This window comes from Coregonus lavaretus, assembly GCF_964263955.1.
Source record: "Coregonus lavaretus genome assembly, chromosome: 8".
Taxonomy (NCBI): Eukaryota; Metazoa; Chordata; class Actinopteri; order Salmoniformes; family Salmonidae; genus Coregonus; species Coregonus lavaretus.
Genome location: NC_139995.1, coordinates 20,615,609 through 20,637,596, shown reverse-complemented (window position 1 = coordinate 20,637,596; position 21,988 = coordinate 20,615,609). Strand labels below are relative to the sequence as shown.

The following is a 21,988-nucleotide window of genomic DNA, read 5'->3' as shown; positions in this document are numbered from 1 at the left end:
GACAGCCCCAAAACATCACTGCTCTAGAGAAGATCTGCATGGAGGAATGGGCCAAAATACCAGCAACAGTGTGTGAAAACCTTGTGAAGACTTACAGAAAAAGTTTGACCTGTGTCATTGCCAACAAAGGGTATATAACAAAGTATCGAGAAACTTTTGTTATTGACCAAATACTTATTTTCCACCATAATTTGCAAATAAATTCATTAAAAATCCTACAATGTGATTTTCTGGAGAAAAAAAATCTCATTTTGTCTGTCATAGTTGACGTGTACCTATGATGAAAATTACAGGCCTCTCTCATCTTTTTAAGTGGGAGAACATGCACAATTGGTGGCTGACTAAATACTTTTTTTCCCCACTGTACATTTCTTTTAAAAAATATATTTCCCTTTATTACATTCCAACCCCACCACCCCTTCCCTAATTGGAGTAAACTAGTGAACAACAATGCTTAGGCCTCTACTTCCAGCCCATACACACTATTTTATGGACACAGTCAATTTTACAATAATTATATTTTGTTTGTTTTTACTCCTGAATTTCCTCTACCCTCAACCTATCCGATCATTTTCATGATGTCCATCCGGTTTGCTTCTATATGCCATATCTTTCTAACTGTGCTCTTTCACAAAAGCTCTCAACCTATAACCTATATACTTATTATGGACACAGTATGCTTACATTATTAGTTATCTTGTTGTTATTAGTTGTTGTTAGTTGTTATTAGTCCTATCCTTCAACTCCATTCAACACCACCCATCTATCTCTTAACACCATCCATATTGGATATCTATTTGCCATATATTTTTCAACTGTATTGTGATGTTTTACAAAAGTTCTGAACCTTTCTATTCTCATTGTTTCTACAGATTGTAAATTGTTCAACAGATCAACATTTTTGCTAAAAGTATTATTATATTATTGATCGATTGACTATGACTTTTCAGATCACCCAGTAATGCTATCTGCAGGGTTAGCTCCAGGTAAATATTGCAATCCTTTAGCCATTCCTGGACCTGTGTCCAAAAACAAGCTACAAATGGACAGTACCAAAACAAATAATCTAATGATTCTGTCTCTTCGCAGCAAAATCTGCAGAGCTGGGAAGATTGTATCCCCCATATAAATAACATTCTATTGGTATGAAGAATTGTATATAATAATATAAATTGAAACATTCTAAGTTTTGAATCCGGCATCGTTTTGCGTATCAGTTCATAAACACTATGCCATGGGATCGGTACGTCAAAAATCTCTTCCCAACTATTTTGCAATCTATATGGGATGCCTGTCAATCCTTTGGTCTTCAAATGAAACTGGTATACTTTGTTATTTATCACAGTTTTCTTTAACCAATTATGTTCTTTAATGCATGTACATTTTCCCCCTTGCACTTTCCTCTTCCATTTTTGCGGTAAGGCTGCAATTATTTGGTTGTAATTTTGGGTAGAGCAGACATTTCCATATGTTTTTGTTAGCTGCATGTGTGACATAACTCCACCAGTCCTACCGATGATATCATTTACGAAGATTATACCTTTTTAAAAAAATTTGTCAAAAGATTTTTTTTTTTATCAATTAGTATATTTGAGTTTAACAACAATATTTGTTGCATTATTTGTTCTGTCTTTTCTGGATGATTAAATTGAAATTGCAACCAACTTTCTATGGCTTGTTTTAGAAATAGTGATATTTGGGAGATGATTTCCTTTTCAAATAACTGGAAGTGTGAGGTTGTAATCTGAATAAAAGGAAAAAGGCTATTCTTGAACAATGGGTGAGACAATATTACTAATTTGCTAGAGAACCAGTTTGGATTTAAGTATAACTTTTGTATGACTGAAGCTTTTAGTGATAGGTCTAATGCTTTAATATTTAATAAAAATGTCTGTCCTCCAAATTCATATTCATTATATAAATAGGCCAGTTTAATTGTATCTGGCTTGCCCTTCCAAATAAAATTGAATATTTTTTATTTATATAATTTAAAAAACTGTTCGCTAGGCGTAGGCAAGACCATAGGCAAACTTGGATAATACTAAAGAGTTAATGAAGGTGATTTTTCCACAAATTGACAGGTATTTACATTTCCATGGTAGCAAGATCTTATCTATTTTTGCTAACTTTCTATTAACATTTATTGGAGTGAGATCATTTATTTCATTTGGGATATGTATTCCGAGTATATCCACATCACCATCAGACCATTTTATTGGTAAACTACATGGTATTGTAATTTTTAAAATTTTTTAGTGATCCAATATGTAATATAGTACATTTATCATGATATTATAATAACAGTATTAATATGGTTGTAATCCAGAGGGGTTAGAAAATGTATCTAGATCCTCTATGAGGCTGTGGAGGGATTCAAGTTGTGGATTTAAAAGAAAACAATCATCAGCGTACAATGATACCTTTTTTTTAAGCCCTGGATTTCTAATCCTTTGATATTATTGTTGGATCTGATTTTAATAGCTAACATCTCGATGGCCATAATAAATAGATATGCCGATAGTGGACAACCTTGTTTCACTCCTCTTGACAGTTTAAAACTTTCTGAGAAATAGCCATTATTTACTATTTTACACCTAGGGTTACTATACATGATTTTAACCCATTTTATAAGAGATTCTCCAAAATTGAAATGCTCCAGGCATTTATATATAAACCCCAGTCGTACTTTATCAAATGCCTTTTCGAAGTCTGCTATGAATAGCAGGCCTGGTTTCCCAGATTCTTCATAGTGTTCTATTGTTTCCAGTACTTGCCTTATATTATCTCCAACGTATCTTCCATTCTGATTAGAATGAATAATGTCAGACAATACCTTTTTAATTCTATGAGCTATACATTTTGCTAGGATTTTTGCATCACAACACTGAAGTGTAAGGGGCCTCCAATTTTTTTAATGGACTGGATCTTTGTATTTTCCACTTGTATCCTGTTTCAGTAATAATGAAATCAGACCTTCTTGAGTGTCTGATAATCTACCATTTACATAGGAGTGGTTAAAACATGCTAATAACAGTCCGCTGAGTATATCAAAAAAAGGTTTGGTATACCACTGTTGTGTCGTTGGCAAACTTAATGATGGTGTTGGAGTCATGCCTGGCCATGCAGTCATGGGTGAACAGGGAGTACAGGAGGGGACTGAGCACGCACCCCTGAGGGGCCCCCGTGTTGATGATCAGAAGTAGTCAATGAATAGCATTCTCACGTAGGTGTTCCTCTTGTCCAGGTGGGAAAGGGCAGTGTGGAGTGCAATAGAGATTGCATCATCTGTGGATCTGTTGGGGCGGTATGCAAATTGGAGTGGGTCTAGGGTGTCTGGGATAACGGTGTTGATGTGAGCCATGACCAGCCTTTCAAAGCACTTCATGACTACATATGTGAGTGCTACGGGTCGGTAGTCATTTAGGCAGGTTATCTTAGTGTCCTTGGGCACGGGGACTATGGTGGTCTGCTTGAAATATGTTGGTATTACAGACTCAGTCAGGGACATGTTGAAAATGTCATTGAAGACACTTGCCAGTTGGTCAGCGCATGCTCGGAGTACACGTCCTGGTAATCCGTCTGGCCCTGCGGCCTTGTGAATGTTGACCTGCTTAAAAGTCTTACTCACATCAGCTACGGAGAGCGTGATCACATAGTCATCCGGAACAGCTCTCATGCATGCCTCAGTGTTGCTTGCCTCGAAGCGAGCATAGAAGTGATTTAGCTCATCTGGTAGGCTTGTGTCACTGGGCAGCTCGCGGCTGTGCTTCGCTTTGTAGTCTGTACGTTTTCAAGCCCTGACACATCCGACGAGCGTCAGCGCCGGTGTAGTACGATTCAATCTTAGTCCTGTATTGACCCTTTTTCCTTGTTTGATGGTTTGTCGGAGGGCATAGCGGGATTTCTTATAAGTGTCTGGGTTAGAGTCCCGCTCCTTAAAAGTGGCAGCTCTACCCTTTAGCTCAGTGCAGATGTTGCCTGTAATCCATGGCTTCCGGTTGGGGTATGTACGTACGGTCACTGTGGGGATGAAGTCATCGATGCACTTATTGATGAAGCCAGTGACTGATGTGGTGTACTCCTCAATGCTATCGGAAGAATCCAGGAACATATTCCAGTCTGTGCTTGCGTCCTGTAGCTTAACATCTGCGTCATCTGACCACTTTTTTATTAACCGAGTCACTGGTGCTTCCTGCTTTAGTTTTTGCTTATAAGCAGGAATCAGGAGGATAGAGTTATGGTCAGATATGCCAAATGGAGGGCGAGGGAGAGCTTCGTATGCGTCTCTGTGTGTGGAGTAAAGGTGGTTTAGAGTTTTTTTCCCCCTCTGGTTGCACATTTAACATGCTGGTAGAAATTAGGTAGAACAGATTTAAGTTTCCCTGCATTAAAGTCCCCGGCCACTAGGAGCGCTGCCTCTGGATGAGCGTTTTCCTGTTTACTTACGGCCTATAAAGCTCATTGAGTGCAATCTTAGTTCCAGCATCGGTTTGTGGTGGTAGATAGACAGCTACGAATAATATAGATGAAAACTCTCTTGGTAAATAGTGTGGTCTACAGCTTATCATAAGATACTCTACCTCCGGCGAGCAAAACCTCGAGACTTCCTTAGTGTTAGATTTTATGCACCAGCTGTTGTGTACAAATATACACAGACCACCACCCCTTGTCTTACCGGAGTCAGACGTTCTATCCTGACGATGTAGTGTATATCCCGCCAGCTGTATGTTATCAATTTCGTTGTTCAGCCACGACTCGGTGAAACATAAGATATTACAGTTTTTAATGTCCCGTTGGTAGGATAACCTTAATTGTAGGTCGTCCAATTTGTTTTCAAATGATTTAACGTCGGCTAATAGGATTGATGGAAGAGGCAATTTACTCGCTCGCCATCGGATCCTTACAAGGCACCCTGACCTACGTCCACAATATCTCAGTCTCTTTCTCATGCGAATGACGGGGATTTGGGCCTTGTCGGTTGTGTCTGTAGGATATCCTTCGCATCCGACTCGTTGAAGAAAAAATCTTTGTCCAATACGAGGTGAGTAATCGCTGTCCTGATATCTAGAAGCTCTTTTTGGTCATAAGAGACGGTGGCAGAAACATTATGTACAGAATAGATTACAAATAATGCGAAAAATAATATTACAACTGGTTAGAGGGGGTAAAACGGAAGCCATCTTCGCCGGCGCCACTTTTTCACTCCACAAATTTCTTGTTAACAAACTATAGTTTTGGCAAGTCGGATAGGACATCTACTTTATGCATGACAAGTAATTCTTCCAAGAATTGTTTACAGACAGATTATTTCACTTATAATTCACTGTATCACAATTCCAGTGGGTCAGGAGTTTACATACACTAAGTTGACTGTGCCTTTAAACAGCTTGGAAAATTCCAGAAAATGATGTCATGGCTTTAGAAGCTTCTGATAGGCTAATTGAATTAATTTGAGTCAATTGGAGGTGTACCTGTGGATGTATTTCAAGGCCTACCTTCAAACTCAGTGCCTCTTTGCTTGACATCATGGGAAAATCTAAAGAAATCAGCCAAGACCTCCGAAAAAATGTAGACCTCCACAAGTCTGGTTCATCCTTGGGTGCAATTTCCAAACGCCTGAAGGTGCCACGTTCATCTGTACAAACAATAGTACGCAAGTATAAACACCATGGGACCACGCAGCCGTCATACCGCTCAGGAAGGAGACGCGTTCTGTCTCCTAGAGATGAATGTACTTTGGTGAGAAAAGTGCAAATCAATCCCAGAACAACAGCAAAGGACCTTGTGAAGCTGCTGGAGGAAACAGGTACAAAAGTATCTATATCCACAGTAAAACGAGTCCTATATCGACATAACCTGAAAGGCCACACAGCAAGGAAGAAGCCACTGCTCCAAAACCGCCATAGAAAAGCCAGACTACGGTTTGCAACTGCACATGGGGACAAAGATCATACTTTTTGGAGAAATGTCCTCTGGTCTGATGAAACAAAAATATAACAGTTTTGCCATAATGACCATTGTTATGTTTGGAGGAAAAAGGACACCATCCCAACCGTGAAGCACGGGGATGGCAGCATCATGCTGTGGGGGTGCTTTGCTGCAGGAGGGACTGGTGCACTTCACAAAATAGATGGCATCATGAGGAAGGAAAATTTGGTGGATATATTGAAGCAACATCTCAAGACAATGACCCCAAGCATACTTCCAAAGTTGTGGCAAAATGGCTTAAGGACAACAAAGTCAAGGTATTGGAGTGTCATGCACTCCATGCCTCCTGCCACCTGACTGCACCTGTCCATAACCTGTAATACATTACATAGATTGAAAGGACTTCATCAACCACTGGAGACTTGAAGACAGAACCTCACCCGGAGAGCTGTGCATGTCAGCGTGTGGTTAGACAGCCAAATCATTAAAATAGACCATAGAAATAGAAAAGAATGCTAATTATTGGACAGATGAAGTTCTACCAAAGATCTTTATGTTCCTTGTTCTATCTGTGGTTGTACTCTACACACAACTTATTTTCATTTGCTAGGTAAAGTGTAGGCATACTGTCTTTATAAGCAAATCAATATGATAGCCTATTTACAGCAGACATTTCTTTGTCTTTGTAACACAAACACACCCACCGATTGTTTGTTGATAAATGTATCTACACTCAAGCTGGGCGATAATGTTTGTGCAATGTCCACATGTAGCCTATACCTGTAGGGCTATTCATTCTGGGATTTGGCCCCCGGGAAATATCTAACAGCGGACATAAGCAGAGACGAGACAAAACTAGCCAGTTATAGAATATTGTGTTGATAGCTGACCTGACTGAAGACAGTCCATGCTAAATATCAGCTAGCTAGATAGGCTAGCCAGCTGAAGCTATCCCCAAGCTATGCTAGCTAGCTGCTGTCAGGCTGGCTAAACAAGGTCAGCGCAGGCTTTAGACTACACATACAGTAGAACTGAATTAGCAGATCATCTTGAGATGGTGAGTCAGTGAGGGGAGAAGTTCAACTTCAAAACTTCTCTCCTTAGCAGAGCTAGCTTAGCTTCCCTCAATGTCACTAAGTTACTCACTACTGCCCTTGTTTGTTTGTTGTGATTGAACGGCAAAGACACACCCAAGAAACACCCACATTAAACCAGACCCCAAAGACAATTTTCGTTGGGGCTTCAGTAATGGCCGCTGCATTTCTTACTGAGCACTGGAAGAAACACATGCGGAATAGGAGAGTGCAGTTCACCTTTAACACAATAAACTTGCCTCTTAGCACTGTGTCCAACAAAAGAAAGCTGGGTTTGTATCGTAACTGTCACTAGTTACTAGATTTCCATCAAAACAAAAGGCAACCTGTATTTGTTGACATTCTAGCATGGCCGATACATACACATAGTCGGTCCTTTCCTCATTTAAAAGAATGCTAAACTGCCCATACAGTATTTGTAGATGTGCCTTATTGTAACCGGCATGGTTATGTCCCAGAAACAGTAGTGCTGACCTAAAAAGCCTGGGGATGCGAGGGACAAATGGAGTGTTGTGAGCTAATGGAGAGAGTCCCCTGCTCTTTCTCTGGACAAGGCCAGTCAGCTGTTTCCTGCCAATTATCCTAATGACCAGCTGGGTCCCGCTGCCGCGCCCAGGAGTCAAGGCGACACACCGTAACGCACGGCAATGCCGCCTTATTAGCATACGCAGGTGAGAGGTGACCCAATCAGCGCCTTCTCAATTGTTATTCTTGTCTTCGTCGCTAACAAGCTGTGCTGAACGTTACACACGTAAGAAATTGCTCGTCTTCCTCGCCAGTAAGAGGACCACACTGGACTGTCATCTAAAATAACTTACTCAAAATGGGAGTAGCTTACCGCACCGAATTCAAGAATAAGCTTGAGAGAATGAGACCTGTGTGAAATAACACAGACAGTTCATAGAAAGTACTAAGGTGCAAGAAATGCAGGAAGTGATGCATGTGACACAAGAGTGGAGTAATAATAATAATAATAATAATAATAATAATAATAATAATAATAATAATAAGCCATTTAGCAGACGCTTTTATCCAAAGCGACTTACAGTCATGCGTGCATACATTTTTGTGTATGGGTGGTCCCGGGGATCGAACCCACTACCTTGGCGTTACAAGCGCCGTGCTCTACCAGCTGAGCTACAGAGGACCACGTAGAGGTCTGGAGTACTGAAGGAAATATGGAGTTGAGTACAGATAGAGCTACTAGGTGGTAGTGTGTAGAACAGTCAAACAGTACGTAGGTAGGGTGTAGAGTTGTGGTTGTAGCACCACCTGTACTGTACCCACCTTCCAGCCTGACAACCAGAGGCACTTTGAGCTCCAGCTCACGGCAAGCCTTGGTGATGCCGTTGGCAATGATGGCACAGTTGACAATGCCCCCGAAGATGTTCACCAGGATGGCTTCCACCTGTGGCACAGAGAACAGGAAAGGGTTAATGTAGTACTACGGGAGGGAACATTCAGATTTATACAGTACTATACTATGTTATCCTAAGCTGTACAGACCCCTATAATCAGTCTTGCAGATATTGATGTACCAAAATTGATACAATAATGTGAGAGGGCGCGCAAAGCATAAAACAGTAAAACTCAGGACAGACTGTGTGATGTCTGGCGAGGCAGGGTGATTACACTAACACATAATACAGTAATTACCCAAGGCAGTTGTGTGGAAAGTTGAGTGTGAGTAGACAGGATTAATCCTGCATGTTTGTTTATAATCTCTGCTAATCTGTAAGCGCCGCCGTGTGTGAACGGTGTGTGTGTGTGTGTGTGTGTGTGTGTGTGTGTGTGTGTGTGTGAGAGAGCGAGAACGGTGTGTGTGTGAGAACCGTGTGTGTGTGGTAACCAGCACAGAGAAACAGGATCAGGGGCATGTAAAGAGATATTAGGGACGGCCTTGACTGCACTATAGACTGCACAATAGACTGCACTAAGGGCAACAGGCCTTTCAATCTCTTAGGGCCACATCGTTGAAATCTAGAGATCTGCGTGTGTCACAAAAAAGAGCACGACTGTTTGCCATAGTAACCCCTCTTATGAGTGTAATGTGTACAGACTGACAAAGAATTCCATTGTCGTTTGTTGAGTGTGTTATTCATGCATTCAAGGCAGCGAACATTGTATCTTCGCCATTGTATATGTCCTCTTTGACTACACTGCGTATGTGTGTGTGTGCATCAGACAGCCATTTTAATGCGGAGCAGCTGTTATTCTCCAAGGAGAAGCAGTCCTCAGGTGGCTGTGTTGTTCATTACTGTCATCTGTGACTGATACCACACTATTAGAGACACAGCGCCATAACCAATAACACAGGGACAGCCATGTCACAAAGACACGCGCACGCACAGCCACGCACGCACACACACACACAGTGAAAATATTGGTTCTCCACATAACATTCAGCCTACAGTGCGTGAGAGGCAGAGTAAGTGAGAGAGCTGGTGTGTGAAAGACAGCCTCATTAGTTATATAAACCAGTTCCACTGTCTGCATTACATCCTGCTAGGTGAGATCTGAAGCAGGGTCTGAGTGTACCTTTCTAAAGGTTGATGTTATCTCCACAGCCTGGGGGCGTGAGTGTGTTCCCCTTGGCCCTGGATAGCTCTCGCTCCAGGCATAGACTGGTTTAATACTGCTTCTACCCAGTTACAGCATTACATTCAGACACAATAACAGAGAAGGAGGGAGAGAGAGACAGAAAGAGGAGATGGAGATAGCACTAGAAAGGAAGAGATACATCAAGCTAGTAAGAGAGAGAGAAAGAGGGAGAGAGATAGATAGACGGACAGACAGACAGAAAAATAAACAGAGATCGACGGTCAGTGGGGACACTGTAGCTTCTGGTGGTGAGATCTGTCAATACTCCTTAGCCCTGCCATTGATCTCTCCCTGTAGATCATTAGATGATCTAGCTATACTCTGAGGATACCACATTGGGAAGGGTATATCTATGCATCAACATACATATTACACTCATATAACCTTATAAAATGCCACTCAAGCAAGCCTAATCAATGCCCATGATCTGACTGGTGGACCACTGTGGTGGCTCCCCAGTGTGGTTTACAGTAACAACACCTGTGGACAATATAACTCAATAGAAATCCTGTTCAGTAAGACAAGCACATCTCACATAATCTTTCCTTCACCCTCTGGTTTTGTCTGTTCCTAGCAACACACAGAGCGATTTAAGTTTCCCATGAGCGCTAGGGGCTGATTGACAGGCCACAATTCAGGGTTGCTTGGGTAACAATCCATCGACAAACTGGTGAATGTCCTGGTATTCTGTCTCCTCACCACTGGGAGGCAATAGAGATCAAGACGCTGGTTCTGGAGCCCAGTACAACAAGCCCTATTCTGTTGCTATCAGCAGTACATTTTTCAATCCCGTCTCTATTGAGTAGCACCATATTTTTTCCATTCATGCATCTCCTATTGACATCTATGTATATTAATGATACATCAGACATGATTTATGTATGCTAGCATGCAAGTGAAATTATTTTATAGAAATATGGATGAAGCATAGTTGGCTTTACCTCAGTGGAGTTTCGTAATTCAAAATGCGGAAAAAAGACTCCCAGCCCCCCAACCCAGGTAAAGGGGATCAACTTTTGCCACACTGGATATTTTACGGTTGCAACAGAAAGATTTGAGACGTTAGGCTAAGTGTCATCACAAGCTTGATTCCAATGTTGAGATTGCAAACAAAAAATCTATTGTTAGTATACACACAAAACATCTCAGAACCCCGACAGTGGGCTAAAAAACTGTAAAAAAAAAAACACTGTCATACTGAGAGTGAAGTAACAATGAAACACAAATCCAGAACACTATGACTCCCTCAGATACTAACCACAGAGGTAGAATAGACAGCTGAAAAGCAATGCTGTGGGTTACAGAGTCGATACACTAGGTAGGCACACATGACCACCTGCAGTCACACAGCACCACCATGAGCACTTAAGTCTAAAACACACTGCTAAGCTCCTGATATTCTCAGTGTCCATGAACTGGATGAAGATAATACAATACCACATTCAGAAAGCTCTTTTGTCAATATGTTTATTCACATCAAGCTTCAATGAGCTTTATACTGGGAGGGGGTAACGTGACACATCCACCACCAATGATGTGATGCACGGCAGCCATTTTGCACCCAAATGTGCACTACATATTGGCTAGGCCTATATACTGTACTGAGATATAGAGACTAGGAGCTGCAATTGAACCACAGAGTATCGCCACTAGAGACATGGGCCTTTAAATGTCACACTGATTAATGGCAGAAAGGAATTAGAGGAAAAGTTAGGGTCAATCCCTTTAGTTCAATTGCTTTCAATCAAAAGTCAATTTTACATGTGATCCAGACGATTCCAGCGCAGACTAAAACTCACACTAAAGATCAATTCAAATCCATTCTGACGCAATTCAATACTTCCCAGACCTCTAAGATCAGAGTACATTGTACTATTCTCTGATTACCCCTGTGATACAGTAGCCTCTTTGGAAAAATCATCATTTGAGCTTGGATAAAAATAGGTTATTTATTTATTTGGAGCAGAGCAGAAAGGAATAAAGTATATTGTACCAGGATCCTTTGAGAACCTTTGTGCCTTTAACGTATGTGGAGTTCTACCTGGTCCATTGAATGATAAAAATTGCACATAACAGGATTATAACAGCCGCCGTTCCAATACCCTGTCAAGGCTCTTTCACAACTGGGAAAGGGCTTCACGGGAGAAACATGCTTTTCAGACTCCATTATCCAGAATGCTAACTGCATTTAAAACAGGATGAAAAGTAGCCTGGAAGACTATGCTGACAGACAGAGGAACTGTAATATCCCCAGAGTGTCAATACATTTGATAAAACACATGTATATTTTATGCCTAATGTTTAACACAGAGGTTGAATGTCATTATTACCATCACTGACAGGTAATAGTGGTAAACACACATTATAATACCACAAGTCAATTTGTCCAGCCAAAATACAACCCATTTGATACCTACAAAATGGACATGAGGAGAAACCATAATATTCTCCCCTATAGACCTGTCACCACCTAAAAATGTATTTCCCTCTGTTCATTTTAACCAACCAGCATTGTATTTTCTCTGGCTGCTGCCGGGATCCCTGTGGTGAGTGTGTACTGCTGAATTATCACTCCGACACACATTTAGCATTGTGCGTCACACTAATAGCAGAGTACGTACCACTGTTGACCACTGCTAATCTGTCAGAGGAAACGCATCTCTCCCTTTGTTACAACCTAGCAAATTGTGCAGAAATGTCTGGAAATCCTTGGTGTCTCTGTGGCCTATTAAGGGCATTGTTCTGCTTTATCTGGTGTTAGCAGCCTCCTCTGACAGGCCTGCAGGTCCTGGCCTGTTTATTCCTGCTCCTCCACAGGGCTGCATTGCCCAGCCTAGCGGTTAAAGGTTAATATGCAGCCTTTCCAAATTAAGACAGGGCCTATAGGCACTAATCATCCATCTTCAATGAGAAGTTTTCAGCTGTGGGATGGGGCCCAGTTCTATTTAGGTCCCCACGTCCTTCTACACCACTATAGTGTTAACAGAGAGGATTCTGAATATAAGGATTTGATAGGTGAGCACAATAGTTTGGAAGCTCCACTTAGCCTATTGGAGGACTAGGGGAAGCCATCACCATATAAAGCAGAAATGGAGCTACCCAAAAACACATAAAAGATTGAACCCACTTCACAAAATGACTGTCGCTTCTGAGGTCACAACACATACATGGTCAGGCATACAACACACATACACAGCCTGCATATTAAATGTCATATGTACATGTGTGTTTAGTGCAACAAACAGGCAATTTGGCCTGGACGATAAGACAGTTCATTTGATGTAGTTCTTCTTTGTATCCTTCTGGCTTTCTATTTAGGCACCATCTTATCAAATCTAAGGGCTGTTTTTCTCCCTGCAAATCCATTCCCTGTGGTGTGCTACTCCTCTGGCGCTGGGGAGATGGAGAGAGAGAGAAGGAGAAAGGGAGAGATGGAGAAAGGGAGAGATGGAGAGAGGGAGAGGGGCGGCGAGGTCGTGGCTCCTATTGAAGGCTGGGATTGGGCCTGGCGAAGGGGGATAAGAGGGAAATAATTATCTAGCCTGTTGAAGCATGACAGCTCCTCCTCGCCCAAAGTGAAAGAGATGGAGCATTATGTCAAAGAAGCCTGCTCACAAATACAGACATCTTGACAACACCATCTGAAGTTTCACTTCATGTTAAGAAACCCTCTGCGACTGACAACTGCCTTCTTGATCGATGGACGGGGGACGTCTCTTCCGACACAGGGAAAGATGGCTTTACTGCATCTTTTACAGGGTTAACTACATATTTACTGCAAACACTGTCCCTCTGAGTAAAACTTTAGATAAACAAATGTGCGTGCAAATGCCATTTGGAAGATATTTAAATATGTAAAAGTATGGAAACTGTAGCTATAAAAATAGCTGTAGAAGAAGTTATATGATTCTGTACAGTACCGTTCTCTAATTTCTTCCAAATCCATTTCCTTTTCCTGGAATAACCAAGCACTTTCCAGGGAAGGTGACTGTCAATATGTCATATGCTGGAAACCATTCATTGCATTGCATTTGTCTTCACTAGATACCAAGAAGTATGAACGTCAACACGTTTGTTGAGTCCTGACATGTCCTTCTGTTCCTCAGGCCCCGCTGCCACGTGAATGGCTTGGAACTTGTCTAGGCACAGCCAGCACGCTTCTCCTCTCTCCGCTGAAGAAAAGAAACCAATCAAGGCAGAAATGAGTTTGCGGCGAGCCAGGAGAGGCGAAGGTGGAGAATGGAAGGGAAGGTAAAGGGGGTGGATGGGGTGGATGGGGGGACAGCAGTGTCCTTGTGAATTGATACTGGAGCCGGTCATTTCCTGCTCAAGGTCTCGCTCTTGTGACCGAGCGGGGGGGTTGTGAGCGGTGACAGCAGGCTCTCGGCGAACCAATCCCCCAATAAGTAAGGCCGTCCTTTCACTCAGACACTAGTTCTGTTTTCCATACGCTCGTCAATATGGCAAACTCAAAGCAGCTACAAAGATTGTGTTTTTTTGAATGCAGAAAATGTATGTGTTAATTATTGGCTAAGCATTGTATTGTACACTGTGGCTATAACTATCAGGTATATTGTGCATTTATTTATTAGGCTAAGCTGTATTAGTAATTTCATTTTTTTGTACGTTTCAGTTTCACTCCGTTTCATCAAACACTGGAGGTTTATTGAAGCCTATCCCTGACACTGGTTTGATTTTTGAATGGAGTTTGGCTGTCAAATTACAGTTACATACACCTTAAGGAGGACAGTACAGTAAGAAAAACACACACACTTTAACCACAGGTTTAAACACGCACCAATACACTCAAGCATACACACTCACTCAAAATGCGTTGTAGGTTATAAAACCTTACATTCATATTTGTCTTTACTTATCGAATGTTGAATCCTTCAGAATCAATGAGTAATGTACTTTATGACACTAACCTACCAAGTGCTCTACCAGTCTAAAGTATACAGACAATTGACAGATTTCTGAAGGTCCTGGTAGAGGATAGACATCATGGGGAAGGTAAATGTAAAGCACAGCATTAACAATGGCATTTAATCTGTTGACACAATAGGGCCGTTTAATGTAGACAGGCATCCGTTATGCATGACTGATATACAGGGAAGAGACCAGGGATAAAGTGGTCTCCTGATGACATTGGCGTGTCTCATTAAGATATTCAAGCAGCGTTAGACCAAACAAATAAACCAATTCCAATTTGTACTTCTGCACCCCCATCTATCCCACCCTGACTGCACCATCACAACCCCAGCCTCTGATCTTTCTACCATCACAACCCCAGCCTCTGATCTTTCTACCATCACACTGCCCTTCCCCAGGCCACATCATTCATATTCTCCCAATGCTACCAGGCCCATCAGCAGCCAAAAGAATGCACTTGGTGCTCGGAGGTCACGCACAAGGGCCCCTGGGGGCCTCATCGAGTTTGGAACCTGACTTTGTAGCAGACTGAAGTGCACTTCACCTATCCCTTTGTCATGGAGATGGCGCTGCGTTGGATATTTTCTTTGTTGTAGGGATTGAAGTGGCGGTTATAGCACAGAGGCGGTGGGCATATCGGATGGTGCCGTCTGTCGAACGGCCCTGGACTCTTTCAAGTCCCTCAGCGTTTTGCCACCCATAGTTTTTTAATCAGATGGGAGGACAGAAAAAAGTCAACACCAAATGGCTCTAAACCCAAAGTCCAATTTAGCATCAGTTATCCAGGCTGGAGAGTTAGAAATGTAAATGGTTTCATGGGGAATAGATCCACTGTCAATATGTCCTGAAGAAGGAGAATGCAAGCAATCTAGAGTGAAAGTGCAAAAAGGGATAATATTTGCCAAATATGAGAAGAGAATAAGTGGGACAACACATCTGAGGTCAAATCTTCACCGAAAAAGGGTCAGGACGGGGCAACAGGGGGATGAGATGAAAGACAAGACAATGATAGATGGAGACTGGCAGCAAGCAGACGGCACAGGAGCGAGAGAAAGGAGAACAGAGACCAGTCCTGGCATGGGACGTTGTCAGATGTCAGTCAGGGATGTAGAACTCATTTCCTGCTGCTCACCTCAGGATTTTGTGCATATTCTCACTCACACACACACACGATAGAGGTGCCATGATACTGTGCATTAGATTTGACAAAGGCGGACACTGTAAAGCAGGCATATTATTCATCCCGAGACGGCGGCATCTCACCGCTGACAGGCAGACCCTTCCACCAAGGGTTAACGGCTGTCAATCATTGAGGGATGAGAAGCGGACAACAGAGATATGCAGGGCCACGTGTACATATATACACACACAGTATTGCTATTGCTCCATTCAAAGCATTACTGTACGAGGGTAGGGTGTCAGCACTGTTAAGATTAGACTGGAAAGGGAAAAAACAGACAGCCACACACATACACACATCCAAATCCCTTCAGTGTTTCCCCTGTATTTAGCAGTTGTGTTACAGCCTGAATTTTAAATGGTTTAGATTTAGATTTTTTTGTCACTGGCCTACACACAATACCCTATAACGTCAAAGTGGAATTATGTTTTTCAAAATGTTTACAAGTTAATAAAAAATGAAAAGCAGAAATGTCTTGAGTCAATAAGTATTCAAGCCCTTTGTTATGGCACGCCTAAATAAGTTCAGGAGTAAAAATGTACTTAACAAGTCACGTAATAAGTTGCATGGACTCTGTGTGCAATAATAGTTTTTAACATGATTTTTTGAATGTCTACCTCACAAGATAAGACAAGACAATAAATAATATAATGACTATGAGGTTAAAGTTTTCATCCATATCGGGTGAACAGTTTAGAAATTACAGCACTTTTTGTACAAAATGGTGTATTAAAGTAGTCAAATGTTAAGTATTTGGTCCCATATTCTTAGCACGCAATGACTACATCAAGCTTGTGACTACAAATGTATTGGATGCATTTGCTGTTTGTTTTGGTTGTGTTTCAGATTATTATGTGCTCAATAGAAATTAATGGTAAATAATGCACTGTGTCATTTTGGAGTCATTTTTATTGTAAATAAGAAAATAATATACACTGCTCAAAAAAATAAAGGGAACACTAAAATAACACATCCTAGATCTGAATGAATTAAATAATCTTATTAAATACTTTTTTCTTTACATAGTTGAATTTGCTGACAACAAAATCACACAAAAATGATCAATGGAAATCAAATGTATCAACCCATGGAGGTCTGGATTTGGAGTCACCCTCAAAATTAAAGTGGAAAACCACACTACAGGCTGATCCAACTTTGATGTAATGTCCTTAAAACAAGTCAAAATGAGGCTCAGTAGTGTGTGTGGCCTCCACGTGCCTGTATGACCTCCCTACAACGCCTGGGCATGCTCCTGATGAGGTGGCGGATGGTCTCCTGAGGGATCTCCTCCCAGACCTGGACTAAAGCATCCGCCAACTCCTGGACAGTCTGTGGTGCAATGTGGCGTTGGTGGATGGAGCGAGACATGATGTCCCAGATGTGCTCAATTGGATTCAGGTCTGGGGAACGGGCGGGCCAGTCCATAGCATCAATGCCTTCCTCTTGCAGGAACTGCTGACACACTCCAGCCACATGAGGTCTAGCATTGTCTTACATTAGGAGGAACCCAGGGCCAACCGCACCAGCATATGGTCTCACAAGGGGTCTGAGGATCTCATCTCGGTACCTAATGGCAGTCAGGCTACCTCTGGCGAGCACATGGAGGGCTGTGCGGCCCCCCAAATAAATGCCACCCCACACCATGACTGACCCACCGCCAAACCGGTCATGCTGGAGGATGTTGCAGGCAGCAGAACGTGCTCCACGGCGTCTCCAGACTCTGTCACGTCTGTCACGTGCTCAGTGTGAACCTGCTTTCATCTGTGAAGAGCACAGGGCGCCAGTGGCGAATTTGCCAATCTTGGTGTTCCCTGGCAAATGCCAAACGTCCTGCACGGTGTTGGGCTGTAAGCACAACCCCCACCTGTGGACGTCGGGCCCTCATACCACCCTCATGGATTCTGTTTCTGACCGTTTGAGCAGACACATGCACATTTGTGGCCTGCTGGAGGTCATTTTGCAGGGCTCTGGCAGTGCTCCTCCTGCTCCTCCTTGCACAAAGGCGGAGGTAGCGGTCCTGCTGCTGGGTTGTTGCCCTCCTACGGCCTCCTCCACATCTCCTGATGTACTGGCCTGTCTCCTGGTAGCGCCTCCATGCTCTGGACACTACGCTGACAGACACAGCAAACCTTCTTGCCACAGCTCGCATTGATGTGCCATCCTGGATGAGCTGCACTACCTGAGCCACTTGTGTGGGTTGTAGACTCCGTCTCATGCTACCACTAGAGTGAAAGCACCGCCAGCATTCAAAAGTGACCAAAACATCAGCCAGGAAGCATAGGAACTGAGAAGTGGTCTGTGGTCACCATCTGCAAAACCAGTCCTTTATTGGGGGTGTCTTGCTAATTGCCTATAATTTCCACCTGTTCTCTATTCCATTTGCACAACAGCATGTGACATTTATTGTAAATCAGTGTTGCTTCCTAAGTGGACAGTTTGATTTCACAGAAGTGTGATTGACTTGGAGTTACATTGTGTTGTTTAAGTGTTCCCTTAATTTTTTTGAGCAGTGTATTTGTAAACACTTGCTACCAAGACATGCTAACCTCTCACCATTACAATAACAGGGGAGGTTAGCATTTTGGGGGGAGTATGATATTTATGCCTAACTTCTTCACTCATCATTATTCATGATTCATTCAGGATTATCCATAATCATGGTAGCATCCATTGATTTTTATTGGGCACAAAATAATCTGAAACACAACCAAAACAAACAAATGCATCCTAGAAATGTGTACAGTCACAAGCTTGATGTAGTCATTGCGTGCTAGGAATATGGAACCAAATACTTTTTACTAATTTAATACATACATGGAGTGTACAAAACATTATGAACACCTTCCTAATATTGAGTTGCACCCCCTTTTTCCCCTCAGACCAGCCTCAATTAATTGGGTCACGGATTCTACAAGGTGTCAACAGCATTCCACAGGGATGCTGGCCTTTGACAAAGGATGTCCTTTGGGTGGTGGACCATTCTTGATACACACATGAAACTGCTGAGCGTGAAAAACACAGTAGCGTTGCAGTTCTTGACAAACTCAAGCCCGTGTGCCTCGCACCTACTACCAGACCCTGTTTAAAGGCACTTCAATCTTTTGTCTTGTCCATTCATTCTCTGAACGGCACACATACACAAGTCAAGTCTCAATTGTCTCAAGGCTTAAAAACCTGTCTCCTCCCCTTCATCTACACTGTTGAAGTGGATTTAACAGGTGACATCAATAAGGGATCATATCTTTCACCTGGATTCACCTGGTCAGTCCATGTCATGGAAAGAGTAGCTGTTCCTAATGTTTTGTACACTCAGTGTATAAGTGAATATTTCCTAATACTTTTGGTCCCCTAAAAAGGGGGCCACTATGTACAAAAAGTTCTGTCATTTCTAAACAATTCACCCGATATGGATGAAAATACCCTCAAATTAAAGCTGACAGTCTGCACTTTATTGTAACATTTCATTGCTGGAGTACAGAGCCAAAACAACAAAATTGTCAATGTCCCAATCCTTTTGGAGCTCACTGTATATACTTTTTGGGATGGTAAAAGTGTTCAGTGTAAACTTAAATGACAGATATCTACAACAACATATATAAAGTATGTAGTAAAGATAATGGAGTACACTTTCTCTCAGCTCCATGGCAAAATGTGTAGAATTGCAGGAAATAGCTTTAAAACAGCAACATTTTGTCTCTGCGACCAAGAGGTCCTCTAAAACCACACCATTGGCCACACCCACTTCCACAGCAACCTAACTTTGCCACCACTGCTGAAAAAAATCTTAAGGGAAACACTGCCCTTACACTCTCTCAGACACACGCACACTTGTACAGGCACTGACATTCTAAAACATGAACAGTGATTACTATACACAATCCTTAGATATTTCACCTTTCAATCATTGCAGAGTTCAGCCAGCACAGTGGTGCTCTGCTCTACTCTGAGCGAGAATTACTTTATTAAATTGAAAGAATGCATAATAGCAGGAATTGCATACATAATCACCTCCGAGACCTAGCACAACAAACCAGCGCTGAATATAAAAGACTAACATTCCTACTTTCTTCATAATGCTACATGGCCAATCAAAATTAATTTATTCTAATGTATTCACACAGAAGGTCAATTATCCAAATGATTCCAGTTCAGATTGCACCTGATCATGGGAGCCAATGAGCCATCTAAAGGGCAGCTGGGTGGTTTTGCAAGGCAAATCATCTCCAACTTCTTTTTGTCACCCTGTTTGCATAGACACACCGCTCTTCTTTAGTGAGGTGCATTTGCTAATGGGTAAACAACTGGGCGTTGTTAACGCACAGCACTGAAGCTGACAGGCAGGCATGCCTATGAGCCAGAGACAGTTAAAATCAGTGAGTGGACAAACAGGTCTGGATAAATGACCAACATAACCAACAGACTATTCAGCCTTGCACCCACACAGTCTTTGAAATAATGTAACCACCAATTAAGCACACACACTCGTTAACAATGCCACACCCATAGTTAACAATAACACACTCATCGTTAACAATGCCTGAACCTTGATATTGTGAGATTTTCTGTAGGAGTGTAAAACTGGCAAACAGAACAGTGCAATTTCCTCACAATGCAATGTCATCCTGAAATACCTTAACAGCACTAAAAAGGGCAGAAGTGACCCATAAGCACCCTAGAGAAGGCATTTGTACTCTTTAGAGCAACAATAAGAGAGCAGAGAGAGCGAGAAAGTCCCAGGAGGAACTGAGTAATTCCCTTCTCTGATGCTGTTTAGCGAGAGAGGCAATTTAGTGGGGATGAAATAACCTGGGAGAGCTTTAATCCTGATAGATTGGGGGGTTATTTTGATTTGGCGCTTTCACCCTCTGCCTTCGCTCTAAAAATAGAGACCGTTTTTAGACACACTAATTTGTTATTCATCTGAGTGAATGACTGAATCACTGCAGTTATTGAAAGGCAATGACTACTTTTCGCTTTGACTCGGCTCTGGCTAAATGAGTAATTTAGAAATTGATAGAATACACATATTGCAATCCCTCTCCCTCCTCCACTCGCTCAGTCCTGACGAGTCTGGGGAGCAGGACGCTAAACTGCCAGAAAACCAGAAACTAGGGTGAAACAGATGGGTGTAATCAAGATTTAATTTCCAAAAAGCCAGACACGGATACATACACTGATTGAGGATGTTAGTATTTTTTTCCCCAGCCCTCTCTGTGGCAATGGGAGCCCTTGTATGATGTCTTCCATGTCTCTGCCTGTACGTGTCATCAAAACCCGACCAAAGACCAGGTTGGACTTCTGAAGATGAGGGGGATTGTTTCTTAGGCACCCTGCATGCAGTCTTTCAGTGAGATGACCAGTTCCTCCTGGGCTGACATTAAGACCTGCAGGCTTTAAAGCTGCTGTGTGGAACGCTGCAGCATATCAATTAGCCATTAAGGGTTTGCTTAGATATTACAGGGATAATAATAATAATAATAATAATAATAATAATAATAATAATAATAAGCCATTTAGCAGACGCTTTTATCCAAAGTGACTTACAGTCATGTGTGCATATATTTTTACGTATGGGTGGTCCCGGGGATCAAACCCACTACCCTGGCGTCAGAGGAGTTGACAAAATCCCAGGGGAGGGATGGGGGGGGGGGGGGGGGGGGTGGAGGAAAAAAGACCTCAGTCAATGAGATAGAGGCTCAGCTGGAGCCTGCTTCTCTGGCAGGTAAGGGCCACAACTTGCCCTGGGTAAAGCCCAGAGGAGAGGGGAGGGCCTCACCTGGAGCCTGGTTCCCTGTCTGTTGGTCAGTACAGGAGCAGTCAGGGGATTTAGAGTATTAGGCAGGTGGAACAGATACTGCCCTTTGACCTAATGGGTCAGTCCAGTAGGGGCCAGCCTAATGAAGAGCTCATCATCAGCCATACCAGACAAGCCAGGGGAGAATCAGCGTAGTGTAGTGGCCACTTCTCAAATCACTTCACAACGCTCTAACAGAATCCCAAGAGTATTCTCCCACTACTGGGACCAGCCAATCACAGCTAGTAGTGCTACTGGACGGCCATTATTTTTCTTCCCTCTATTCCCCCAACATCCCTCCCCAATTGCTTCAGCTCCCTCCCACTTCTACTTCTAATGAGCTGCTGCCAGTGGCAATGACTGCTCTGCTCTCTGACTCACTTCTCCCCCAATTCCCTTCTATTTGCCTTTCCAGTTTCACTTGCGTAAACACCAACCCACCCCACCGTACCACTCTAT

The 21,988-nt window shown here is 42.5% G+C and overlaps 1 protein-coding gene across 1 annotated transcript in view; it reads right to left on the bottom strand.

Moving 5' to 3' along the window:
- LOC311133778 (succinate--CoA ligase [GDP-forming] subunit beta, mitochondrial-like) overlaps window positions 1–21,988 on the bottom strand; it is a 140,553-nt gene that overhangs the window by 12,451 nt on the left and 106,114 nt on the right. Inside the window, exon 10 of the mRNA XM_084167336.1 lies at window positions 8,310–8,430. Coding sequence (XP_084023462.1) covers window positions 8,310–8,430 — 121 coding nt within the window. The remainder of the gene's footprint in view (window positions 1–8,309; window positions 8,431–21,988) is intronic.